Source organism: Melanerpes formicivorus, unplaced genomic scaffold, assembly GCF_026170545.1.
Source record: "Melanerpes formicivorus ecotype bairdi unplaced genomic scaffold, bMelFor1.0.p_v2 SCAF_13, whole genome shotgun sequence".
Lineage (NCBI taxonomy): Eukaryota > Metazoa > Chordata > Aves > Piciformes > Picidae > Melanerpes > Melanerpes formicivorus.
Window position 1 is genome coordinate 2,909,242 of NW_027142365.1, and position 27,004 is coordinate 2,936,245.

The window sequence follows — 27,004 nt, forward strand, 5'->3', positions numbered from 1 at the left end:
GGTTGGTGATGTATTTGCTTATGCTAGTAGCAAATTCCAGTCCATCACTCACCCCTTGTCAGCTCCTGTTAGCAGGGTGCTTGTCTCTCAGAGGCTACAAAGATGTACTGAAGTGGTCCTGTAGACTGTCCTCACCAGGGATAAACAGTGGAAATGTCACCAGGGTCCTGAAGCTAACTGGTTTACAGAGAAATGACCAGGTTGGCTCCAGCAGATGGGATGATAGATCTGTAATGTTCATTGCTTCCACTTTCCCTTCTCTTTTTTATCATTCCCTTCTTTAGAGTCTGTCTTTCTCTACACTCAGCCAAATATCCTTCTCCTCCTCTCTGTTGGTTTGGTCAAACTTCCAACTCACCCAAACCAAATCAAATATCTCTAAAGGTTTTGCTTAGTACTTCAGCAGCTTCAACAAATATGTGAGTGAGTTTCATCCCAAATCCATTCACTTGTTTTAACCCTCAAATACATAATGCAGAGGTTTAAGTGAGTTTTAATACTTCAGTGTTCAGCTCAAGCTTTAACGCTGCAGGGAAACAAGATCTAGTGAGACCCCACCTGTAGTGCTGGGTCTGGCTCTGGAGACTTCAGCACAGGAGACAGGGACCTGTTGGAGCAGGTCTAGAGGAGGCCACAACAATGATGGGAGGGCTGGAAACCCCTTCTGCGAGGACAGGCTGAGTGAGTTGGCAGTGTTCAGCCTGGAGAAGAAAAGGCTCCAGGCAGATCTTCTGGTGGAGAAGGGGGCACTTAAAGGGGGCAATCAGAGAGCTGGGGACAGACATTTCAGCATGACCTGTTGTAGCAGGACAAAAGGTGATTGGCTTAAATAAAAAGAGGGAGATTTAGACTAGAGAGAAGGGAAAAAAATGTTTACAGTGCAGGTGATGAGCCCCTGGTCCAGGATGCCCAAAGAGGTGACAGATGCCCCAGCCCTGGAACCATTCTGGGTCAAGTTGTTTGGGGCTCTGAGCAGCCTGCTTTTGAAGATGTCCCTGCTGACTGCAGGGGGGCAGGACTGGATGACCTTCAAAAGTCCCTTCTGTGATAAGATGAAGGTGACTGTAAATGCCTTTGCTACATTTACAATTGCAGTGCCACCTCCAGTCTTCAAGGAGAAATTACAGAGCATAGAACTTCAGGAGGAAGAAACAGCCACGCTCTGCTGCGAGGTGTCTCAACCTAATGCTGCAGTGAAGTGGAAGAAGGGTGCTCAGGTGATTTCCTCCAGCTCCAAGTATGAAATCAGGCAGGAGGGAACGGTCCATACTTTGAAGATTCATCACTTAAAACCAGAAGACTCTGGCAAATACACCTGTGACAATGGGAATGAACAAACAACAGCCACCATCACTGTTAAAGGTAGGTTGGTTGGGTTTCTTGAGATGAGAAGATAGGATAGGATAGGATAGGATAGGATAGGATAGGATAGGATAGGATAGGATAGGATAGACCAGGTTGCAAAAGACCTCAGAGATCATCAAGTCCAACTTTATTCCCCTTCCTTAGCTTTATTCCCCTGTCCTTGGCTTGTCCTTTGCTGACATAAAGCAGCTGAGTCCTTTTGCTTTCAGAAGTCAAGTCTTGTGGGGCTCTGAGCAATGAGCATGGATGGATGCAAGCACAGTAACTGCTTCCACAGTCCTGGACCCAAGGACCAGTTTCTGCTCACTCAGAAAACCAAAGCTGAAACTAAAATAAGAGTGAGACCTTGTTTTTGGATGCTTTGAGCTGTAGTTTCACCTGGGGAAATGGTGCTCCAAGAGTCAGCTGGGCACTCAGCTCCAGCTGATGAGTAAAGGCACCTAAATAATCCTAGTTCCTAGGGTGTTAAAAGTAGCTGCAATGTGGCAGTATACCACATGTTCACAATCTATTTGGGAACAAGTCCTTTGTGGTCCTGGAAATCCATCACTTCAGGGTTTTAAGGGATTTTGGAGTCGAGTTTGAATCAAATCTGGAATGACACCACAAGACTTGGTGGCACAGCGGTGAAACACCACTTGTTAAGCCTCTGATTTATCTTGGTTTAGCTTTGCCAGCAACCTTCACAAAGCCTCTCCAGAACCAGCAAGCTGAAGAGGGTGACACCATCACTTTGAGCTGTGAAATCTCAAAAGCAAACGCCAGTGTGCAGTGGAAGAAGGCTGGGGCAGTGCTGCGACCCAGCAACAAGTACAAGATGCATCAAGCCGGATCGGTGGCTGAGCTGACAATTCACAACCTGAGTGCAGCTGATGCTGGGGAGTATGTGTGTGACACTGGAGACCAGCAAACCACTGCAGCTGTGCTTGTGAAAGGTGGGGCTTGGTGTGGGGAATGGCTCTAGAGAGCTTGGTACAGTGGCAGGGGCACAGGGTTAAGTAATCTGATAGCTGGACATTGTTCTGTGCTCAAACTGAGTCACAGGCATCTCAGATGAGAGTGATTGGGCTCCTCATCACTAGAAGTGTTCAAGGCTGGGTTGGATGGGGCTTTGAGCAACCTGGTCTAGTGGGAGGTGTCCCTGCCCATGGTGGGGTGTTGGAACTTATGATATTTAGGGTCCCTTCCAACCCAAGCCATTCTGTGATCCCCCATGTGGGCACACACATAGATCCATTATGCATCTGTACAAACCTAACCTGTTGCTACCTGCCTGTGTCATACATTCAATGCTTGGCACTGCTGGTAATTCTTTCAACTTCTCTATCACTGTGGAGAAAGAGCATAAAGAAATGTGTAACCCAGGAAGCATCCCTTGAAGGTAGATACCCAATTCTTGTTGTCCTTTCCACAAAGAACCACCAGCAACCATTGAGGAGATGCTGAAAGATGTCACTTCATATGAAGGAGAAGATGCAGTGTTTGAATGCAGGCTGTCCAAGGAAACAACTCAGGATGCCCAGTGGTTCCTAGGAGATGTTCCCCTACAATCCAATGAAATGAATGAGATCAGAGTCCAAGGGGCACATCACACTTTGATCCTGAGGAAGGTGACGTTAGAAGACTGTGGATCTATCAGCTTCAAAGTCGGGCAGCACACTTCTGTGGCACAGCTAAAGGTCCAAGGTGAGCAACCCCCTAGGAAAAGGGACTGAGGGAGGTACTGGTAAGCACTGTCAAGAATGCTTTAGGTCCTGGAGAGGTATATTTGGAGGGAGGAGTCCTTGGAAATTTGGGGAGATTCTGTTAATGTGAATTAGGCATGTAAGAGTTGGATGTGTACCTCTGAGCTAGTCATTGCAGTCCTTTTTATAGTCCATGGGGTGAAGCAAACAAACATCCTTTAAAGCCCAGCCAACTTGTCCTGAAACTAGCAGCTAAGATATGTCAGGATCAGTGCTGAAGAACATCAAGAGTATGCTCTGAATGAAACTTCTACTTATGATGGCTTTAGAGCATATTTACTCAAAAGAAAAAAACCCAAACAAAGTCCAACAACAAAACACCCAAACCAGACAACAACCTCCCCCACCCCTAAACCATCCAACCTCCCTGAAGAACCTTTCCAGTAAGTTACAGAGGATGATTGTGAAAGCTGGGCCATGTCAGTGCCTTCACATGTTTGCTCCTCTTTGACCTGGTTCAAAGTGTAGCTAGATAGAAGCACCCAGTTCTGCTCTGGTTGCAGCACTGTTGCTATCCTCTTCTCCACAGCTGCCCCAGTTGCCTTTGTAAAGGCACTCCACAGCTTGGAGCTGCAGGAGGGTGGCACAGCCCATTTGTCCTGTGAGGTGTCCAAGCCTGATGTGCCAGTGGAGTGGAAGAAAGGCACATCCCTGATCCACTCCAGCCAGAAGTGCAGAATCAAGCAGGAGGGGAATGTCCACACCTTGGTCATCCATGACTTGAGCCCTGAAGACTCAGGGGAGTACAGCTGCCACACTGCTGATGGGAAGACCACTGCCAGGCTTGAGGTGAAAGGTATGATCTTCTCTTCTGTCAGCAGGGGTGAGAGGGGTGTGTGCCAATTTTTGGAGCTCTCTAGTTCAAGACAGACATTGAGGTAGTGGAGCAAGTGCAGCAGAAGTCACCAAGCCTGTCATGGGGCTGGAGCACATAAAGTGTAAGGAGAGGTAGGGACAGGTGAATTTGTTCAGCCTGGAGAGGAGAAGGTTGAGGGAAGACCCCACTGATATGTGCAGTTCCTTAATGAAGGTCTGCAGAGGAGGGACAGAGAGCCTTTCCATGGTGTGCTCAGCAAACAGAGGAGAAAACAAGTGCAAGCTGCAGCAAGAAAAGTGCACCTTAGGCAAGAGCCCCAAACGTTCACAACAGAGGGGTGGTCAGATGCTGGGAGTGGAACCCAGAGTGGCAGAGGAATCCCTACCCGTGCAAGACCTCTAGAGGTCCCTTCAGCCTTAGTTATTCTGTCACTGATCCCTGTCTGCTTGATCTTAAACTGTGCCTAACATTGCAGGGGTTGTTCAGCCTGGAGAAGAGAAGGCTCTGAGAGAGAGAACTTCTTGTAGCTTTTCAGTACTGAAAAGGGTCAGTAAGAAATCTGGAGACAGAGTATTGAGCAGGGCCTGTTGTGACAGGACAAAGGGTAATACAAATCCTATAGAGCTGAAATTTCTCCTACTGGTTAACTCTGAACTTCTCTGGGGACTTTCCAGACCCATCTGGATGCATTCCTGTGCAACCTGTGCTAGATTCTATGGCCCTGCTCTGGCAGGGGGGTTGGACTTGATGATCTCTGGAGGTTTCTTCCAACTCCTAATATCATCTCCAAATAGAACAGAATAGAATAGCATTAACCAGGATGGAAAAGACCTTTGAGATCATCCAGTCCAACCTATCACCCAACACCATCTGATCAACTCAACCATGGCACCAAGGGCCTCATCCAGGCTCTTCCTGAACACCTCCAGTGATGGTGACTCCACCACCTCCCTGGGCAGCACATTCCCATGGCCAATCTCTCTTGCTGGGAAGAACTTCTTCCTAACATCCAGCCAGAACCTCCCCTGGCACAGCTTGAGACTGTGTCCTCTGTGATCCTGTGAACTTTTCTCCCTCCTCCTCCTCCCTTTGGCTTAGGTGTAGACATTCCCAGCCCTAGCAGCTCTCCCTAGATCCAGCACTGTGCATGAACTCCCTGAATGGCATTATCAGTACCTTCAAAAGAAAGAAACCCCTCATTTTCTGTTTTTTGTTTGTTTGTTTTTACTTCTGTTTTCCCCTTTGCACCATTCCCCCTCCCCAGCCCTGCCTGTGCTTTTCAAACACTGGCTGAGGAACGAGGAGGTGGACGAGGGGCGCACGGCCGTGCTGCGCTGCGAGCTGACCAAACCCAACGCGCCTGTGGAGTGGAGGAAAGGGGACGTGGTGCTCCAGCCAAGTGACAAGTATGAGATCCACCAGGAGGGGACACAGGTTGAGCTCCTCATCTATGATGTTGAAGCTCAAGATGCTGGTGACTACACCTGCGACTCAGGGGACCAGCAGACCACCGCGTCCCTGCAAGTCAAAGGTAGGAGAGGCCCTGCTTGAAGGCAGAGATGTTTGGCCTGTGGCTGTTCTCCAGAGGGGTCATAAGGAAGGTTTATCACTGCATTATCAACAACACTATCTGGGTCACAGAGCACTGGTACAGGCTGCCCAGAAAGGTTGTGGAGTCTCCTTCTCTGGAGACTTCCCAGCCCCATCTGGATATGTTCCTGTCTGACCTGGGCTGGATTCTATGGCCCTGCTCTGGCAGGGGGGTTAGACTCAATGATCTCTGGAGGTCCTTTCCAACCCCTATCATCCTGTGATCCTGTGAACTGCAGTACAGGGTTTGGTCATAGAATGGTAGAATAGTCTGAGTTGGAGGAGACCTTTGAAAGATATCTAGTCCAACCTCCCTGCAGTCAGGTTGCTCAGAGCCCTGTCTAACCTTGCTTTGAATGTCTTCAGAGGTGGGACATCTACCAACCCTTTGGTCAGCCTGCATTCTTCAAGGAAGAGTTTAGTGCCTTTCAAACCAAATTTTATCTCTGCAGTTGCAATTTTGATCTCACTGTGAGAGCTGGGAGCAAAACTGCAGCTGCTGCTAATGGAGGGTATGTACAGGAGCAGAAAACTTGCCTGCTACCTGACCATGAGGGGCTGGAGAGTTTCACCATACCTAGAGCTGGACCTTTTTAGATGGAGCCTGAGCAGCCTGCTCTAGTTGATGATCATGAGGTCTTGGGTGACAGGTTGGACTCGATGGAGATCTTTGAGGTCTTTCCCAACCTTATTGATTCTATGCCCCTGCTGACTGCAGGGGGATCAGACTAGAGGACCTTTAAAGGTCCCTTCCAACCCAAAGTGCTCCATGAACTACCAAGCTGGGGGAGTTGCAAGCAAATTTCTCACCTCTGAGCTGTGTCAGTGATGCAGTTGCTTCTCCACCACAGTACTACCTGTGCTCTTTAGTGAAGAGCTGAAAAATGTAGAGTCTGAAGAAGGGGGCACAGCTGTCTTGCACTGTGAGATCTCCAAACCCCATGCCCCTGTTGAGTGGAGAAAAGGAGGGGTGGTCATTCAGCCCAGTGACAAGTACGAGATGAAGCTGAGAGGCCACGTTGCTGAGCTGATCATCCATGGTGTAGAGCCTGATGACTGTGGGGATTATACCTGTAGCACTGGATATGAGATCACCACAGGCTCTGTGTATGTGCAAGGTAAGGTGAAGGGTGCTGGAAACACTGTGGTTTTTCTGCCTGGATCTCTCCTTCCAAGAGCCTTTGACAGTAGCTGGCCAAACTTCTCTCAGATACAAGCAAGGGGAAGTCCATTCATTCCTTTCCTGTTTTCAGTGATCCAGGCTGAGCTTGGACCGATGTTTATAGGCTAAGGTAGTTCACAGTACTCTCCATGCTGTGTGCCACAGCAGGTGGTGGTACTGCTGAAAAACTCTTTGCTTGGAAGTGGTTGTAAAGAAATATTGAAAATCTTGAGGCTAGTACTGATTACAACCTCTAGCCCTGATGAACTTCTTACTGCTCTTTCAAAGCACCCAGAGTAAATGTTCATTTCCTAAGCTACTGCTCTGCCTTCCACCTCACACAACCTCAGTGCAGATGGTTGCAACACACAAGGAGGGCCAGTCATGGCCTGGCCATGGAGTACAATTTCCTCCCAGTGAAGGTGTTTGCAGACCCAGACACTGCACTTGGAAGCAGGTGAAGGCTGAAGGGTGATTTCTTAATCCCTTAAAGAGATTTGCAGTTGGTTTCCCTCCCCCCACCCCCCTCTGGAACACCATGAGAAGTTTAACTCTCCCGGACAAGATTCCCTGCTGGTTGGGCTAGTTCTGCAGGAAGCAAGATGTGTGTGTTTTTGCTTGTGTTCTCCTTTGGCACCTTCTCTTGCTCTGTTGTGCAGAAGAAGCAGCAGTCATAGTTTGTGGTTTAAAGAACACAGATGTCTTCGTGGGGGAGTCCGCCACGTTCACCTGCGAGCTCTCGCACCCGGGCGTGAGGAACGTGCAGTGGTGGCTGGATGGATCTCCCCTGCACAACAACTTTGTGACTGAAATCTCTGAGCAGGATGGGAGGATCCACACTTTAACCCTAAACGATGTGGCCTGCCATGACTCAGGCACTGTCACCTTCCGAGCTGGGTCCCTAATATCTTCAGCTAAATTATTAGTCAAAGGTATTTTGTCGTCAGAAAGACCTCCCCGTGGCCACCTCTGGACTTGCTCAGTGCACTAGTGCTTCTGCCTTCCAGGCTACCCTTACTAAATCCCAGCACAGTTCCTCTGTATCCTGCAACCCTCCACTTCTGCCACTCACCCATGCTTACTCCAGAGGTCTCATTTGTACAGCCACGCTGAGTTTTTGAGTGGTTCGGGTGAGAAAGGGTTGCAGGGGCAGGGCTGCTGCTTTCACCTGTCTTCACCTGACATCTGAGTAGAGCTGAGCCTAAGCCACTGTGAGAGCTCATGAGTATTTTTACCCTCTCTTCAGCTGTTTTTCTAATACCACAAATGATGTAGCTGGAAATTCACAGAATACACCAGCTCAGGCTGCCTGGAGAGGTGGTGGATGCCCCATCCCTGGAAATATTCGAGGTCAGGTTGGATGGAGCTCTGATCAACCTGATCTGCTTGAAGATGTCCCTGCTGGCTGCAGGGAGATTGCACAAGGAGGCAGATAAAGGTCTCTTCCAACCCCAAACATTCTGTGATTGTGTGACAGCTACCACTGTGCTGCCCCATAGCCAAGCTTCCAGCACTGAGCTCATTATGCTCCCAAGATAAGACTTTGAGTTGTTGCGTTGATGGCTCCAGATTTCTTCATTGAAAACAAAGGGTTTGGGGTAGCACAGGGACTAAAGGAGCCTCATTTATTGACTGCCATAACAGTACTGCACTAGCAAAGCCTTCTGGTCTGCTGAATAAATGATTGTCTTATTTGGTAAGGGTAGCCACATGCTGCAAATAACACTGAGCTCCAGACTTGATCAAGGAAGCTCCCTCACCTCCAGCCTCTTTACAGCCATTGGGGGAAAGCTGCTGATTTTCAGGCTAAAGCAACACTTATTCCAAGCCAGCCTCTTTACAGCCATTGGGGGAAAGCTGCTGATTTTCAGGCTAAAGCAACACTTATTCCTTGCTTGGAAAAGGGATTTGTCTCTATGGAGATAGAAAGGGTTAAGAGTTCTTTATTGAAATCTACCCCCACACTATAACTGCTGTGAGAGGAATGCTCCATAGCATGGAACTGCAGTCAGTGCTGGGTGCCTCCTTCTCTGCAGACTGTGTCCCTTGCACAATCAGACAATTTAACTCCCTGCAAAAGGTAAAATACCAAATCACTCCTTCCTTGTATCAGAATGAGGCAGCAGCACAGGGTGCAAGCCCCACAAAGCCCACAGCCCTTTCTCTCAGCCTGGAGTTTCACATTCTCAGAGGCAGAAGCTGGTTCTGAGCTCTTCAGGCAAAGAAGAATTGCAGGGCACCTAAAAAGGTAAATTAAACATGAATGCATTGTTAGGTGTTCTGCTCAGGGCTCCTGAGATTTTAGCTCACAGAATTAGAGCATCACTGATGTGGGAAGAGACCTCTGGAGATCCTCCAGACCAAGCCCACAGCTCATGCTGGTAGATACATGTGTGTGGGGAGGGTATTTTGTGCTTCTGCTGAGACATGATGTCTTTGTGTGAGCCTGAACCACAGGTAAGCTAGCAAGTGGCTAGAATTGGATCAGGAGGAGAGAGCTATTTAAATAAAACCCAGCTGCATTGTGCTCAGTAAATTTGATTGAGCAAGAAAGCAAAATACTAGGAAAATTCTAACTGTGAATCTGGTAACAGCCAAGTTCCTACACTTGATTTTGTCCAGAAATGGGAAAAGTAGATCTGTCTTTGAATTAGGTATTTCCACCCATTTAGCTCTCCATGGCTTGTTCTTCATCAAGGAACAAGCTGGCTTTGTCTCTGTTCCATGTGGGCCTTTCTCCTGGTGTAAGGCATGCTGTTCACTGGATATATTCTAGGATAAGTGGAACCTCATGGCAGATTTTCTTGTTGAGCCTTCACAATGGCATTGCCCTACAACTACCTTCCTTCATGGCCCACCATGATGGCATCTTCATGCATGGGCAGAGGGGGGGAAAGAGAAAAGCTTGAAGAAGCTGCCACCTTCTTCTGCTCCCCTTTGGCAGGGTGGGAATTACAGGTTCCAGGGTGGCTACATGCTGGTTCCCAAGTCCCAAGGACTTTTCTGCTATTCAGCATGGGTGAATAGGGCCACAAAGGTCTTCACCTAGCAGTGGGAAAGAACAACGGGTCAGTGGAACCTTCTCTGGGACCACAAGGTGACATTTTGCTGTGAGGACTACATCTGCACCTTAAGAAAGGGGATGGCAGTGTGGTCCCCATCTGCACAGATGCCTTCTTGCTTCTTCAGTCCCAATACAACTAAAAGCCCTCCATGAGCTGCCATTGATGCCTCCTGTCCATAAACCCACATGCAGACACACAATGTGGTAGTGGAACCTCTGAGAGCAGGATCAAGCCTTGCAACAGCTTTCCAAAAGACTTATTCAAAGCTCTTTTTGCTTCCCAGGGTCTGCCAGTAGCATCCCAAATCCTCAAGCTGATGCACCAGTTTCAAGAGGAGCATTCAGGACAGAGGTCCAGTGTCGTTTGTTCTAGCTGGCTTCTGATCAGAATACCTCTTTGAAAGCTAAAGACTGATATCAGCTTTCTCTTACTGTCATCTTTTAATGTCCCCCTGTAGCCCTATCAATCTGGGGGGACAGTTGACATAGCTGTGCTGAGAAAGGTGTTGCAGAGAAACTTCCACTTTCAGACTTCACTGAGGTTTTTCTTTTCAGCCTGTGTATCAAGGTGTATGAAGGTGGTCCAAGTGGCTCCCAGCTATGGTGCTCTACAGCTGCCTCCTGAGAAGCAGAGCTTGTATTTTCAAAGAGAGACTGGATGCTTAAAAGCAGCCTTGTGGATTTCATCTTCAGTGATGAAGCTTCTATGATCTGCATATCCAGCTGCTCCCAGCATCTCATGGGCTCTCAGACTGAAGTTGCAATTTGATGCTGCATCTCTAGATCAGCTACTGTCAAGGAAATGACACTGTTTCACCCTGGGATATATTTTTTGCTGCGGAGGAACACATGGTTAATGAAAGCAGCACTCACAACAGCCCATCCGCTGCATTTCAACACCTCAGACCTGCCCTCCTCTCCTCTGGGAGACAGAAACATTTCACATACAGTGCTTCCCAGTCTAGAGGGTCTCAGCAATGTTGGGAGGATAATCAGTCCTGGAGGGAGTCTTAGCAGATGTTCTGCAGAGGAGTTCACATTCAGGGCTGTTACAGCTCAAGCCTTACTTGCTGGTGGCTCATTTTCCAGTGTGATAGCTGTGTTCTAATGTGTGGGCTTTGCTTCAATCCTGCTTGGTGCTGACAGGAGCACAAACTAAACTGCTAACCCCTGGTGTGCCCAGCCATCTTCCTGCTTGCACTGTCACGCTGCTTGCTCAACACAGGCCCTGTGCTTGTCAAAAACAGATCTCTAAGTTACCATTTCCATGAGGATCTACTAACGCATGTCCTTCCTGACGTGTTGGTTAACAGATCCAACCATTGAAGTGGTCAGTCCCATGCAGGACATAACTGTTGATGAAGATGGCACAGCAGAGTTCATATGCCAGTATTCTAGGCCAGTGCACGCCATATGGAAGAAAAATGATCAGGAAATACATGCAGATGGGCAGCGAGTGATTATCGATCAGGACTGGAATGTGAGCATGCTAAAAATTAAACCCACGGTCCCAGAAGACTCTGGCATCTATTCTTGTGAAGCTGAAGGCACTCAAGTGATGGCTACCCTTGATGTTCAAGGTGAGGTCTTCCAGCCAAAGAGGAAGACTATGATGGGTTCCAGCTAAAAGAGGTGGAAAAAAATTCTGGCAGCACCTGCCAATAAGAGACAGATCAGATACCAGCTCTTGGGTGTCCTCTCCAGTGCTGCCAAGTGATAAATGGGAGATCATGGGAACTGAATAGGAATCTGAGCAGCATTTCACTGGAGCTTGCTTGCCCAGAGAGGTGGTAGATGTCCCATCCCTGGAAATACTCCAGATGAGGTTGGACAGGGCTCTGAACAACTTGCTGTAACTGAAGATGTCCCTGCTGGCTGCAGGGGGATTGCACTAGGTGACCTTTAAAGGTCCTTTCCGACCCAAACCATTCCATGCTTGCATCACTTACACATCACACCTCTGCAACGACCTGCAGCATCATTGCAGTGGGATGTGTGCTGCTGAACTGCTGTAAAATCACAGATGCAATGTTAGGCCCAAAGGAATGACAAGAGTGGGTTTTGCTGCTACAAAATGCTTTTGATCTCACCATGTGCCTTAACCCTGCACGGAGAGTGTGAAATTCCATCTTCTCACCTAAGCTACAGCAGCTTGGCTTTTGGCTTCTTTCAAGGGCTGATTGCTCAGGAATTGCCTTCTCTCGTGGCACCAGCATTTGTGAGGGGCCTGAGAAGCAGTAACAAAATATTAACAATAAGCTTAGAGTTTTATTTTGATGGTCCTGAGGTTTTGGGGTTGGGTTGGGTTGGGTTTTGGTTGGTTGGTTTGGGCTTTGTTTGGGTTGGGTTTTGGTTGGTTGGTTTGGGGTTTGTTTGGGTTGGGGTTTGGTTGGTGTTGGGTTGGGTTTTGGTTGGTTAGTTTGGGGGTTGTTTGGGTTGGGTTTTGGTTGGTTTGGGGTTGGGTTGGGTTTTGGTTGGTTGGTTTGGGGTTAGTTTGGGTTTTAGTTGTTTGGTTTTGGTTTTGGCTTTGTTTGAGTTGGGTTTTGGTTGGTTGGTTTGGGGTTGGGTTGGGTTTTGGTTGGTTGGTGTGGGGTTGGGTTGGGTTTTGGTTGGTTGGTTTGGGGGTTGTTTGGGTTGGGTTTTGGTTGGTGTTGGGTTGGGTTTTGGTTGGTTAGTTTGGGTGTTGTTTGGGTTGGGTTTTGGTTGGTTTGGGGTTGGGTTGGGTTTTGGTTGGTTGGTTTGGGCTTTCTTTGTGTTGAGTTTTGATTGGTTGGTTTGGGGTTGGGTTGGGTTTTGGTTGGTTAGTTTGGGGGTTGTTTGGGTTGGGTTTTGGTTGGTTTGGGGTTGGGTTGGTTTTGGTTGGTTGGTTTGGGGTTAGTTTGGGTTTTAGTTGTTTGGTTTTGGCTTTGAGTTGGGTTTTGATTGGTTGGCTTGGGGTTGGGTTGAGTTTTGGTTGGTTGGTTTGGGCTTTGTTTGGGTTGGGTTTTGGTTGGTTGGTTTGGGGGTTGTTTGGGTTGGGTTTTGGTTGGTTTGGGGTTGGTTTGGGTTTTGGTTGGTTGGTTTGGGCTTTGTTTGGGTTGGGTTTTGGTTGGTTGGTTTGGGCTTTGTTTGGGTTGGGTTTTGGTTGGTTTGGGGTTGGTTTGGGTTTTGGTTGGTTGGTTTGGGCTTTGTTTGGGTTGGGTTTTGGTTGGTTGGTTTGGGGGTTGTTTGGGTTGGGTTTTGGTTGGTTTGGGGTTGGTTTGGGTTTTGGTTGATTGGTTTGGGGTTGGTTTGGGTTTTAGTTGTTTGGTTTGGGCTTGGTTTAGGTTGGGTTTTGATTGGTTGGCTTGGGGTTGGGTTGAGTTTTGATTGGTTGGTTTGGGGTTGGGTTGGGTTTTGGTTGGGGTTTTTTTGTTGGCTTTTTGTTTCTTTTTGTTCTTTTTTTTGGGGGGGGGAGGGAGAGTTTGTTTGTTTTGTTGGTAATTTTGTTAGGGTTATTTTATTGTTGTGACTGATTTTTGTTATGGAAGTGTTCAAAGTCAAGCTGAACGGAGGTTTGAGCCACCTGGTAGAGCTGAAGGAGTCTCTGCCCACAGCAGGGGGTTGGACTAGGTGATCTTTAAGGTCCCTTCCATCCCAAACCATTCTATGATTAATTTTTTTCCTGATGTGTATGGGATTACCATTTTTTTTTGGCCAGCAGATGAGCAAGAGTTCTGATTTGGTTTCTGAATCTTGGTGTTTTGTTGGACAGCCCTTGCTTAACCAGAAGAGCAGGATGCTATTTGTTATATTATTTTACCTCAATAAGCACTTCCCATTTTAACAACTTAAAAAGGTATTAATGAGTAGAATCTCAGAGCAGCCCAGAGGAGGCACAATTTGCAGCTGACTGACACCAGTGCCAACCAAACTTGTGCATTCTCTAGGGATTCACAGACCTTTCATTGTTCTCCACAAGTGTGGCTATGATAAAATACATCATTTGGGGGGTTTTGGTAACTTCTGCTTCTTGTTGCTTTGCTGTTAAATTGTTAAGCTGCTGTATTTTGCTTGAAACAGTTCCAGATAGTGGTTGTGGAGATCAGAACAGGAATATCTTAGGGTGTTGGATAAGCTCAGTATGATCTGCCAGTGTGCACTTGCAGCCTGGAAAGACAAAGAGATCCTGGGCTGCATCAAGAGGCCAGCAGGGCAAGGGAGGTGATTCTCCCCCTCTACTCTGCTCTGGTGAGACCACACCTGGAGCACTGCCTCCAGTTCTGGAGCCTCTATTACAAGAAATATATGAATGTGCTGGAAGGTGTCCAGAGAAGGGCCACAAGGATGAGCAGAGGGCTGGAGCTGCTCTCCTATGAGGACAGACTGAGGGAGTTGGGGCTGTTCAGTCTCAAGAAGAGAAGGCTCCAAGGAGACCTTATTGTGGCCTTCCAGTATCTGAAGAGGACTACAAGAAAGCTGGGGAGGGACTTTTGAGGGTGTCAGGGAGTGACAGGACTGGGGGGGATGGATCCAGACTAAAGGACAGATTTAGATTAGACATCCAGAAGAAGTTGTTCTTCATGAGGGTGATGAGACACAGGAACAGGTTGCCCAGGGAGTAGTAGAAGCCTCATCCCTGGAGGGTTTTGCAGCCAGGCTGGATGTGGCTCTGAGCAATATGATTTAGTGTGAGGTGTCCCTGCCAATAGCAGGGGGGTTGGAACTGGGCCCCTCAGTTTAAGAAGGTTGCTGGAACATGTCCAGAGAAGGGCAACAAAGCTGGGGAGGGGTCTGGAGCACAGCCCTGGGAGGAGAGGCTGAGGGAGCTGGGGTTGCTTAGCCTGGAGAAGAGGAGGCTCAGGGGAGACCTTCTTGCTCTCTGCAACTCCCTGAAGGGAGGTTGTAGCCCGGTGGGGGTTGGTCTCTTCTCCCAGGCAACCAGCACCAGAACAAGAGGACACAGTTCCAAGCTGCACCAGGGGAGGTTCAGGCTGGATGTTAGGAAGAAGCTCTTCCCAGCAAGAGAGACTGGCCATTGGGATGTGCTGCCCAGGGAGGTGGTGGAGTCAGCATCACTGGAGGTGGTTAGGAAGAGACTGGATGGGGTGATTGGTGCCATGGTTTAGTTGATTAGATGGTGTTGGGTGGTAGATTGCACTGGATGATCTCTGAGGACTTTTCCAAGCTGGTCTGGTCTGGTCTGGTCTATTCTATTCTATTCTATCCTTGGGGTCCCTTCCAACCTTGACAATTCTGTGGTATTAAAACTGATGCTGGCCATATTATGATGTTTGTGTGAAGTGTATTTCCTCAACCCTGCATTCCCACTGTGTGCATGCAATTTATCCACCTAGCTGCTCTAACACAAATTATATTCCCATGCATCAGCCCCTGATTAATGTTGCATCAGGCTGCTTGCCAGTGTGCAAAGCCCACTGATGCATGACTGCAGGCAGATGGAGTGTGTTTGTGGCCACACACAACTGTGGAAAACAAACCTTGTGCATCACCACTGAGCTTTTGTAATGCTTCAGCCATTGACTCTTCTAAATATTTGTGATGCCTGTTTCATGATTTTGTTTGTGTGTTTCCAGACTTGTAACCCTGCTGTTAACTCAGACCACAGTCGCTGCTGTTTGGCCAGCTGTAATCTTCTCCTGCCTTTGCTTTGCATGCAAGACACTAAAATGTCATCATGAGCTACCAGTGGATTCACATCTCCCCAGTTAGGATGCTAATGACACTGCCTGGGAGATGTAAAGGAAATGTTTCCTGCTGTGGCACAGAAGGAATTTGATTAAACTTCAGCTCCCTGAGCCATCCCTACTCATCAGCTATTGATTCATTTCAAACACCAACATTTTTTTCTCCTCTGGTTGTGAAAACAGAAGTCAGGTTTCTGGAGGAAGTCTGGATGAAATGCTGGAGCTCCTAGAGGTTTATGTAGTTTTTAAACTATCTCACTACTCAAAATGGTTTTAAGTACAGTTTTGTGTTGAAATGAATAGCTAAACCTATGAGCATAGCCCATCGCCATCCACAGCTGTTCCATTGGCTTTCCAGCAGGGGGAATCAGCCAGTGCACCAAGGCTTGCTAGTGTTCAGAGCTGCATGGCCAGACAAATAATGTTGCTCATTGTCCTTCTTTGGTAGCCAAGAACAGCATTGTCCAGGGCTTGGAGAATGTGGAAGCTGTGGAAGGAGGGGAAGCCCTGTTTGAGTGCTACCTTTCCAAGCCTGAGTGCTACAACTACAACTGGCTGATCGATGATGAACCTGCCAAGACTACAGAGAACACTGAGATGGTTTACTTTGAAAATGGGCTCAGGCATATCCTGCTGCTGAAGAACCTGACTCCCCGGGATAGCTGCAGGGTGACTTTCACGTGCAGTGACGCGGTGACCTCAGCCTTCTTGACAGTGAAAGGTAACTGAGGAACTTGTGCATGGGATGCCTTACATTTCTGACTGGAGAGGGCAAACAAAGCAGGAAACAGGAGTGGCAGAGAGGAACAGTTGCACATGTTGGTTGCTTCTTACTTAAATCTTCTTCCCACGCCATAAATGGATGACATCTTACCCTTGCCTTTTTAGCCTCCTCCATGTGCTATGGCATGGAGGCAAGCAGCATCAGCTGGCACTGACTCAGCAGCAAAGGAGTTATCCTGCTGAGTTGTGTCTGTATGGAAGTCAAGGCTCTAGAGATGGGAGTTAGATCAGCAACAATATTATCACTGAGTTATGTATTTTATGTTTTCACTGGAGACCACTGTGAGGGTCTGAAGTCCCAGAGCAACTATTCTCAGTCATCCATGGTGACTCCATTGTAGTTTTCTGCTACTTAGGAAAGAAAGAAAGTCCTTCAGAAGCTGGGATTTGCTGCTGAAAGCTTTGGAAAGTCTCAGTCCCTGCTGATGCCTTCTGTTGTAGTGCCACATGGAGCTTCCCTTTTAGTGATCTCCTTGGTCTCCAAGGTCTGATGGTCCAAAGCATCAACACAAATACTCACAGGATCTCTCTCCTGTGTTTTATTCTCTAACTGAACTTGAAGGTCTCTCCCAAGCAAAACTACTCCACTATTCTAACTGAGGGGGTTTGATTACCTGTCTTTATCCATAGGGTGGCGCCTACAGATCTTGCAGCCCCTCAGAGATGTGGAGGTCTCTCCAGGGCAGAGAGCTACATTCAGCTGCGCTCTAAGTGAAGCTGTGCCGGTTAATGAAGTTACCTGGTACAGTAACGATGCTGAGATCCAGTCAGATGAGGACTGGGAGATACAAGCAGATGGAAACAAATACACACTTATTCTTAAAAAAGCCCAGCCACATCATTCTGGAGAGGTGACCTTTGCTTCCAGGGAAGCCATTTCATCAGCCAAGTTGTCTGTGATAGGTAAGTGGCTGCTGCTCTGGCCCAGTGGCATTTGAAATCTCAGACTTTGGTACTGAGCTGCAACACTGAATTTTCTAATCTTTGTGTTGATTCTTTCCTCTTTGCCTTGCATGCCTCAAACCAGTGTTCTTAGACCGAGAAGATGCTGCTGGGCCACTTGTTCTTTGACCAGAAATAGTCTACCTCAGCAAAAGAAAATGATTGTGCTGCTTGGGAACATAGCTTAGTGGTGGACTTGGTCGAGTAGGCTAAATGGCTGGACCCAAAGATCTTGAAGGTCTTTTCTAACCTAAAAGATTCTATAATTCCAAGCTAAACAACCCCATTTCCCCCAGCCACTCCTCCCAGGACTTGTGATCTAGACCCTTCACCAGCTTCATTGCCCTTCTTTTGACATGCTCCAACAAGTTCCTCGATAACAGCTTTGGGTCATTGTTATTCTGCATGGGACAAAGCAGTAGGGGGGAAAAAATCATGCTAATATGTGACATTAAGTGTGTGAGATGAATTGGAAAATGAATGCTTGTCATTAGCAGTGTAGGTCTGGGCAGACAAAGGAGAACTCGGTGGTGCACAGGTATGTCTCACGGTCGTGAGCATGCTCTTGCTCAAGTCTGCAGTAAGATCAGAATCTGTTGTGCTTCCTTCTCGTTGCTCGTAGAAGGCTCTTGGTTGTTTTGGTTGCAAAGCATTATTGCTCATGTCACACATCATGGGACCTCTGTTGTGCCTTCAGCCCACCCTGATCCACCTGAGGAACCAGAAGTTCTAAGTAAGACCAGTCACTCTGTAACTCTGTCTTGGTGCAAGCCGTTGAGCGACGGCGGTTCTGACATCCTAGGCTACAACGTGGAGAGGAAAATCCCAGGTCTTGGCTGGCAGTCCTGCAGCAAGGGCATGGTTCCAAACACGGAGTTTGTGGTGGACAATCTCAGCCCTGGTGAACCCTACAGGTTTCGAGTCTCGGCTGTGAACAAAGTGGGGGCCAGCGAGGCAGTGCACTTCCCTCAGATGGTGCAGCTAGGTGAGAACCAAGAGATGCCCCCAGGGAGGACTGCAAGCGGCTGCAGACCTTGTGTTTCGCATGGCATGCCTGCTTCTCCCATTCCAGGCATCCCCTGGAAGAGTTCACTCTCTACAATGTCTTTCAGTGCTTTGCTGCCCACACAATAGAGGAGAAAGAGCTTGGAAAAGTTGTTCTGGGCTGCCACGGGCAAAACCTGCTGCCTTGTTAGCGCTCAGCACTTATTTTCTCCAAACTCCACCAAGCTGCCTTGCAGTCTGCAGTGTATCCATGTGTTGTCTGGTCACCACGAGTTCCTTTGCTGGTGGGCTTTGGATGGAATGAGTGAAGAGGGGCATGTTGGAATGCATTTGGGGTGACTGAGACCCTGGTGCCAATGCAGTGTGCAGGGCAGTGTTGTCTTCTTCACCCATCTATCCCTCTTGTATTATTTGCATCTCTTTTTCCACAACCCCCCCAAAGAAATGCTGGAGGACACAGTTCCTGCTGTCTGTTGGTGGAACTTTGGAAGCTACAGGAGGATGGAGAGCCCCGCCCTCAATCTTTCTTTTCTTGCAGCTCATTCTGTGATAGCTGCCCAATGAATTCCTTGAGGTGAGAATCCTAAGTCTCCTCGCCTCTCTGACATCTGCAGCGGGGCAGATGATGCTCAGGAGTGCGCTGTTTTGGGGAGCTCAGCTGTGTGCTCTTCCAGCCCAGTCAACATCTTCTTGTTCAGTGCATTTGTCTTGACTTCACTTTGGGTACGAGAGCCGTACAAAGTCCTTCCAAAGTCAAGGAGGTGCAGAGAATTTTGACTTTTTAAACTCTTTATTCTTTTTGAGCAAGTGTGAATATTTATGGATTTATTTTGCCTTTCATGCCTGAGTCCAACACCACTTTTAACGACCTCTTTTCTTTTTGTATTAGTTTCACTCTTTCTTTCTCTTCTTCTCACTTCAGAACCACTCCACTTCTAACCCTTAAGACCTTCTAGAATCTATAGGACTGCTTGAAAGCTGGTGATGGGTAAATGAAGATCAGCAAACACAGCCAGGAATGCGGAAAATGCAACCACTTTTGCATGCAGATCTGTCGATGGAGCTGGTTTCACTGCTGGGAGGGCTTGCAAAGTTAGACATATTCTTTGGAAGTGCAAACTTTGGGTGCTGCCACTTGTTTGGTTGGTTTGGTTTTAGTGGTGTTTTTTTTCTCCCTTTGGTTGTCTACAATGGCTAAAGAATCTATGAGTGAAGGATGGGATGCTTGGATATTTGACAGAGTGCTCTCGAGTGCCTTAAAGCCAGATGATGATATGTTCTTTCTGTTAATTGTGGTCTTTTTGGGTAATTGCAGAGCCCTCAGTTACAGTCAGCCATCCCTTGGTGGGAGGATCAGTTGCAGAAGGGGAGGTGGCTCGCTTGGAGTGCAACTTGTCGAGTGAAACTGAAGAGGGAGTGACGTGGTTCAAAGGAAAAGAGCAAATAAAAGCTGGAGGGAGATATGAGATCCAGTCTGATGGAACAAAGCAGATACTCATTATTCATGCCTTTAAACCTGAAGACCAGGACACATACACCTGCATGGTTTCTCCTGAAGTGAAATCTGTTGCCAGCTTGTCTCTTGAAGGTAGAGAGTGTAATCTTGTGGTGTTAAACTAGTTCTGCTTATGGACATCCAAAGACAGCTCCACAGCTTGGACTGGAATTCATGTTCTTTTACAAGCTGTGTCTGAAGTCCACAAAGAATTGTTGTCTCCCTGGCAGATATTGCTCAGTATGTTTCTGAATCCCTAAAAACTTTGAGCTGCTCAGAGGAGAATCTTTTAAGCCTGCTATTTAAGGTGGGATGCAGTTCTCTCTGCACGGCCTTCTGCTGTCTTTTGAGAGGTCTTAAGGGTTATCTCCCTTGGTCTTCAGCTGCCACTTGAGAAAGCGAAGGCTTTCTGTGTTCTGCATGGTATCTGCTGGCCCCTGCCCTAGACATGCCAGATGGCTTTAGCTCACGGTGCTTAGGAAGCTGAATTTTGTCCCTGGATTAGTGGCCCACACACAGGTACCTAGCACCATTGAGGCACATCAGGATACCATCCCATGCCTCCAGCTCCTTCTCTGCTGGGACCCAGAGCCCTCATAGTTCCTGTGCATTCTCTGAGAGCCACATGTGGATGTCCCAGACATCCTGGAGCATCTCAAAAGGCACTGGGCAAAGGCAACTCAACGTGTCACAAAGGTGGAGTCACAGTCTTCAGTCTTAGATATACCTAAACTGAGGGATGTAGCTCTATATGAGGCGAGAGTCTCAGCTCCCATTACAACCAGGGAAGGGCTAAGTTAGTCAGTGAAGCCCTGTCTGGCTGTAAAATAGGATGAACCTGAAGAGCTTTCCAGCTCCACTGACAGTCTTGACTGGATATTCACCAACTGCAACATTCAAAATGGGTAGAAATTGATTTATTGGGTTCAGATTTGCAAGGAATAAAATTGTTTGGCCACCTCTTATGCAGATGTATGGAATCACAGGATGCTTGATGTTGGAAAGGCTTCTGGAGATAGTGCAGTCCACCTTCCTGCTCAAAGGAGGGTTGTAAACTGCCCCTGACCAAACCCAGCTATTAATTTCACATGATGTTCTCAACAGAATGCTTACTTAAATGCCCCTGACATGCCTCTGCCCAGGCTTTAGAGTGATGTGTCCTTGTGCTTTCTCACTGTTTAGTCACAGAGTTTGCCTTTTAACATCTTATCAACTTAATTCTCCTCAGTTCCCACGGCAGCAATGCTCAAAGAGATCGCCAAGGAAACACCTGCTGCAAGCCAGCCAGAAGAGATGGTGGATGGCCATGTCCAGCCCAGCTTACCCCCTGAAGCTGCTCAGGAGGGAGACCTTCACCTCCTGTGGGAAGCCCTGGCCAAGAAACGCCGGATGAGCAGAGAGCCCACCTTGGATTCCATCAGCGAATTGCCTGAAGAGGATGAGAAGCTTCAGAAGCTGAGGAAGGAGGAAGCAGAGATGTCTCATTATTACTCAGAGGAGTACTCAACATGCGACGAGCTGGCTAGGACCGGAGAAGCGGATTTCTCTTTCACCAGCTCAGATGATGAGTCTAGAGCTGGGACTCCTTCGCTCGTAAACTACCTCAAGAAAGCTGGGAAGAAAAGTATCGGTGTCACTAGCAAGGTGCAGTCAGGCAAACTGTGGAAGCAGTGGGAGAAATCCACCGTGGAGACCGTGGTGGCTGCCCCAGCTGCTAAGCCAGCTGAACCAGAACTGCCGGATTTAGACGATCCTTCCATGAACAAGGCCGCCGTGAAGATCCAAGCTGCCTTCAAAGGCTACAAAGTCAGGAAGGAGATCAAGCAGCAAGAGTGCCCAGTGTTCACCGAGACCTTCAAAGACTTCTCTGGGGAGCCTGGAAGCACTCTCCACCTGGAGTGCGTGGCCCACAGCAAGAGCGACATGAGCATTCGCTGGCTGAAAGACGGGGAAGAGCTTTCGGACGGACGCTACTACCACATCGACAACTACAACGATGGGACCTGCTCGCTCATCATCACCGGCCTGGACAAGAAGGACGCAGGGAAATACACCTGCGAGGCCTCCAACAAGTTTGGCAAGGTTTCCCACAGCGCTAAGGTGGTGATTGGCGCTCAGGAAGCTCAGGCCCTTCACAAGGAGCAGCAGGTCAAGCAGAGCACTGACAGCGAGACGGAGAGCTCCTCTGGGAGCGAGCTGGACGACGCTTTCCGTAAGGCAGGAAGGAGGCTGCACAGACTCTTCAGGGCCCAGATCTCCACCCAGATCTCTGACGTGGAGGAAGAGCTCTTTGTCAGCGCGGACGAAGGGGACATAGAGGTGGTTGACCATCAGACGTACCGCGAGGACGACCAGTACATCTACATCAAGTTTGAAGTCCTGGCCGAGGCCAGAAGCGCTGCCACGCGGTTCAGGGAGATGTTTGGAGCTCTGGGAATCCCTGTGGAGATCGACATTTTGGAACAGGGCCCCAAAAAGATTGAGCTGCGCATTGGGAAAGCAACACCACCCTCCCATGGGAAGTTTGCACCCTCCGTGGCAAGGCCTCCACCACCTTTGCTGACCTCTGATACAGGTGAGTGGAGCAAACTAATTTCTGTTTGTGGAAAAGAGAGTGTGGTGGGTTGAGATTTCCTTCACCCCCCCAACATTAACTTTGTCAGACCAGCTCAGTTCAAAGCAAAGGAAGCTGTAGAATCATAGAATCAATAAGGTTGGAAGAGAGCTCAAAGTTCATCAGGTCCAACCTATCACCCAACACCTCATGACTACTAAACCATGGCACCAAGTACCATGTCCAATCCCCTCTTGAACACCTCCAGGAGTAGTGACTCCAAATACATGTAGAATACAGAATTAACCAGGTTGGGAAAGACCTTTGAGATCATCAAGTCCAACCTATCACCCAACACAATCTAATCAACTAAACCATGGCACCAAGTGCTCCATTCAGTCTTTTCCTAAACACCTCCAGGGATGGTGACTCCACCACCTCCCTGGGCAGCACATTCCAATGGCCAATCTCTCCTGCTGGGAAGTTTTCCTTTTTTGCACCCAATAATGTTTTATTTAGATTTTTCTACTCTTGTGCTCAAAATCTGTAACAAAATTTTAGAGGCATAGCCTAAAACCATGACAGATATCTGGAGCAGGTCACAGTGCTTTCTTTTCAGTCATGAGCAGCTTCTGAAGTGCCTCTGTTTGTTTTTTATCTGGTGCAAATATTTTTTTCTGAAATCTTTGCCTTTTTGGAAAATCTGAGGACTTTTTTGCACTTGAGGGTGCAAAATATTGACTTACATTCAAAGCTGCTTTGTCCCCTGCTCATTAACATCAGATCATAGAATTGTTTAGGTTGGAAGAGCTCTCGAAGGTCGTCGAGTCCCACGCAGGGTCTGCAGCTGTGGCACTGCAATGTTTATGGTGCTATGGAATCTCTTTGAGTAGTTTGCCAGGAAGTTTCTCCTTGATGATTTTCACAGGGTCATAGGGTGTCAGGGGGTGGAAGGGACCCAAAGAGATCATTGAGTCCAACCCCCCTGCCAGAGCAGGACCATACAATCTAGCTCAGGTCACATAGGAATGCATCTAGATGGGTCTCCAGAGAAGGAGACTCCACAACCTCTCTGGGCAGCCTGTTCCAGTGCTCTGTGACCCTTACAGTAAAAAAGTTCCCCCTTGTATTGAGGTGGAACCTCCTGTGCTGCAGCTTACATCCATTGCTCCTTGTCCTCTCCCAGGGATCAAGTGAGCAGAGCCTGTCCCCTCCCTCCTGACCCCCACAGATGAAATATCTCACTCTGCAATTAAAAATCCCTAGAAACCAGAAATCTTCAGGCTCTGGGCAGCAGAGCTCTTAAAACACATCTTTGAACACAACCAAGCTTTCCTTTTCTTCTCTCCTAACAATCCTGACTTCAGCTCCCATGTTCATGACTGAGCTCCAAAACCAAGAGGTCCAGGACGGCTACCCGGTCAGCTTTGACTGCTTTGTGGTTGGCAAACCACTCCCCACGGTTCGCTGGTTCAAGGATGGGAAAGCCATTGAAGAAAATGATCATTACATGATCAATGAGGACCAGGAAGGCTGCCACCAGCTGATCATCACAGCTGTGGTGCCCACTGACATGGGGGTTTACCGTTGCCTCGCTGAAAACAACATGGGAGTCGCTTCCACCAAGGCTGAGCTTCGAGTGGACTGTGAGTCTCCAAATCACTGTACCCCAAGCAAGGGAAGGGTCCTGCTGAGAGATGGAGAGAATTTCATTTTCTAGAAAAACTTTATTTCCTTTTTTTTTTTAATGCATGCATTGTCCACAACATCCCAGAGTCATGGAATTATTGTGGTTGGAAAAGACTCTTAAGATCATCAACAGTCCAACTGTTAACCCAACACTGCCAGGTCACCCCTAAACCATGTCCCTCAGCTGTGGAACTGCATGGCTTTTCAGTTCCTCCAGGGATGGTGACACCACCACTGCCCTGGGCAGCCTGTTTCAGGGCTTCACAACCCTTTTGGGGAAGACATTTTTCCTAACATCCAATCTAAACCTCCCCTGGCACAACTGGAGGCCATTTTCTATGGTCCTATAATTTGTTTCTTGGCAGAATGGACTTGCTGTCAGGGAATTGTAGAGCATGAGCAGATCTCCCCCCAGTCTCCTTTTCTGCAGACTAAACCATCCCAATTCCTTCATCAGCTCCTAAGAATTTTGCTCTAGACCCTTCACCAACTTTGTTGTCCTGCTCTGGACCTGCTCCAGCTCCTCAATGTCCTTCTTGTAGTGAGGGCTCCAAAACCGAGCCCAGTATTCTGGGTGTGGCCTCACAAGTGCTCAATCTAGGGGGACAGTCCCTGCCTTGGTCCTTCTAGCCACACTGTTGCTGCCACAAGCCAGGATGCTCTTGGCTGCCTTGGTCACCTGGGCATGCTGGTTTTCACTGTGAACCTCTTAAGGCTCAGTACTACGGCATCCTCCTGCCCTGGCAATGCGAAATCTACCTGCCAGAACAGTAGGGAAACTCTAATCATGGTAAGAAAAGCAATTTCAAAACTCAGATTACATCAAACACTTCATTTTTCATTTAACAGTGACCAGCACTGACTATGAGACAGCAGCAGATGCAACAGAGACATCTTCTTACTACAGTGCCAAAGGATATATTTCAAGGTAAAATATTGAGCTCTAGCTCTTTCTTACTTCTGACTTGAGAAGGTCAATAGGTGTGTTTATGCCAAGCCTGGTTGTCCTCTGTCTAGCAGGATCAGTTTAATGTTCTAAAGGAACAAACGAAGCAGCTGAGGTGCAATAACTGCAAACACTGGACATTTATCATGTGCAGTCTTGCTCTGGCTGCCTTTGGGTGAGCCTGGATAGTTCCTCGTGGTACCACTCTGTTACTTCTGATGTCAAACAGTGCTGAACCTGTTGCCAGCATGACAAAACCCCACAGACTGAATTAAGCTAGAACTGGAGGTTCTGAGTCTTGACTCCTTTCTGGCTTGCTGACTTTCTCCTTTATGTTTCTCATTGCTTCTTAGCCGAGAGCAGGAGTCGTCTGCCTTCGAGGAGGAGCAATTGCCCCAGATATTTGATGAGCTTCATGATATTCATGTGGCACCTGGAGCATCGCTGGCTAAATTTCACCTCAAAGTGAAAGGTGAGGAGAGCTCTGAGGGTTGTTCCTGTCTGGCTGTCAAACTGAAGTGTTGGACATGGTCTCCTGATGTTCTCTTCTGTAGCTGTGATCTCATGCCTTGCATCTTGCAGCATGGTAGCAGAAACCAGCTAGAAGAATGTGTTCATGCTGATGGACATTGGCTTTGGCAGCAAATTCAGGCAGATTGGGTGTCTCATTCTGTGTCCATGTCTCCAAGAAGAAGTTTCTGTAAACTGTGATCTGTAATTCTATGGAGCACTTTGGTTATGGAGGAGAAATAAGCAATAGCACAAAGTAGTGAGGGTGGCCTTTAGGGAAAGAGTCCTGGGTTTGTCTTAGTCTAAGATGAGGTTGGTGCAACAACCTAAAACCTGCAAAAACATTTTCCTCTTTGTTGACTGTCTGGGATGGGGAGAGGTAGGAGTTCTCCTCTTTGATTGCTGCCTGTAAGTAGGATGAGAGCTGCTTGGGCCTCAACTTTTCTATTTGTGTACATTGCAGAATAGAATAGAATAGAATAGAATAGAATAGAATAGAATAGAATAGAATAGAATAGACCAGACCAGACCAGACCAGACCAGGTTGGAAGAGACCTTCAAGATCACCACGTCCAACCCATCAACCAATCAAACCCACCTAATCAATTAAACCATGGCACCAAGCACCCCATCAAGTGTTCCCTTTCCCATCTAGAAAGCTTTTGCAGATGCAGCCAACATGAGAAGTGCCAGAAACTGAAGAGACAGGAAAGACTTTCAGCAGATAACTAGCACTTCATGACTTTGCAGCCATTCCTAATTGGGTATATTCTGGAAGCATCAGCCCTGGGAAGAGCTGAGGATTCCTTGGCTCTTACTTAGAAGGACCTGGCCTGTTGGGAGATGCTCCCAAACTGATGTTGGGAGATGCTTTGAGTTCTCCATGCCTGTGTCTCCTCACAGGGTACCCACAGCCTCGTCTCTATTGGTTCAAAAATGGACAGCCCTTGAAGCCCTCAGACCGCATCCTGAAGACTGACAAACGAGAATTCCACTCCCTGGAGATCCGAGACGTCACCAAGGCGGATGCTGGCCAGTACTCCACCTTTGTCATCAACAATGCTGGCTCTGCATACTCGTCAGCCAGGCTGGTAGTCAAAGGTAGGCACTGGACTCTCTTTGGCTCTTACTTTCCTCTGTTCCAGTGCCTCTTCCCATTTGGGCCCTCCAAGGTGAGCTTAGTGAGGTGGGGAAGTCTGTAGCTGAAAGATGACACAGCTCAATCTTGGTTTCCCTGTGAATGTGCTGTGTCCCCTGAATGCCACCTCTCTAATGATTGATGTAACTTGATTAATTGATGTGACTTGACAAAACAAATCCTCCACTGGATCACAGGATCTTAGGGGTTGGAAGGGACCTTCGAAGGTCATCGAGTCATTGCTCAGTTTCTTTATGTACTAAATCAGTCATAGAATCATAGAATGCTCCAGGCCAGAAGGGACCTCCAAAGGTCATGCAGTCCAACCTCCCTGCAGTCATCAGGGACATCCCCAACTAGATCAGGTTGCCCAGGGTCTCATCCTTGATATCTCCAGTCTTAGAGAACTTAAATTTGGGAGAGAAGTGAGGATGAGACAGCTGATTTACTCATGTGCTAAACCTGCTGGGAATCACTGTTGGTGTGACTTTGAACCTCAGCTGTATCCAGGACCATGGAATCCAGCAGAGGAA

The 27,004-nt window shown here is 47.9% G+C and overlaps 1 protein-coding gene across 26 annotated transcripts in view; it reads left to right on the plus strand.

Moving 5' to 3' along the window:
• The window catches only part of OBSCN (obscurin, cytoskeletal calmodulin and titin-interacting RhoGEF), a 179,934-nt gene that overhangs the window by 83,837 nt on the left and 69,093 nt on the right, over positions 1-27,004 (plus strand). For 20 of the 26 annotated variants that reach the window (XM_068145854.1, XM_068145856.1, XM_068145860.1 and 17 more), the window contains 17 exons: positions 1,096-1,362; positions 2,034-2,300; positions 2,782-3,051; positions 3,640-3,906; positions 5,192-5,458; positions 6,369-6,635; positions 7,339-7,611; positions 11,057-11,323; positions 15,858-16,130; positions 16,823-17,095; positions 17,832-18,119; positions 19,455-19,727; positions 20,863-22,209; positions 23,556-23,834; positions 24,727-24,805; positions 25,177-25,295; positions 26,237-26,434. In XM_068145854.1, the coding sequence (XP_068001955.1) occupies positions 1,096-1,362; positions 2,034-2,300; positions 2,782-3,051; positions 3,640-3,906; positions 5,192-5,458; positions 6,369-6,635; positions 7,339-7,611; positions 11,057-11,323; positions 15,858-16,130; positions 16,823-17,095; positions 17,832-18,119; positions 19,455-19,727; positions 20,863-22,209; positions 23,556-23,834; positions 24,727-24,805; positions 25,177-25,295; positions 26,237-26,434 (5,274 nt within the window). The remainder of the gene's footprint in view (positions 1-1,095; positions 1,363-2,033; positions 2,301-2,781; positions 3,052-3,639; positions 3,907-5,191; positions 5,459-6,368; positions 6,636-7,338; positions 7,612-11,056; positions 11,324-15,857; positions 16,131-16,822; positions 17,096-17,831; positions 18,120-19,454; positions 19,728-20,862; positions 22,210-23,555; positions 23,835-24,726; positions 24,806-25,176; positions 25,296-26,236; positions 26,435-27,004) is intronic. The other 6 variants (XM_068145855.1, XM_068145863.1, XM_068145866.1 and 3 more) reach the window with 6 other exon arrangements.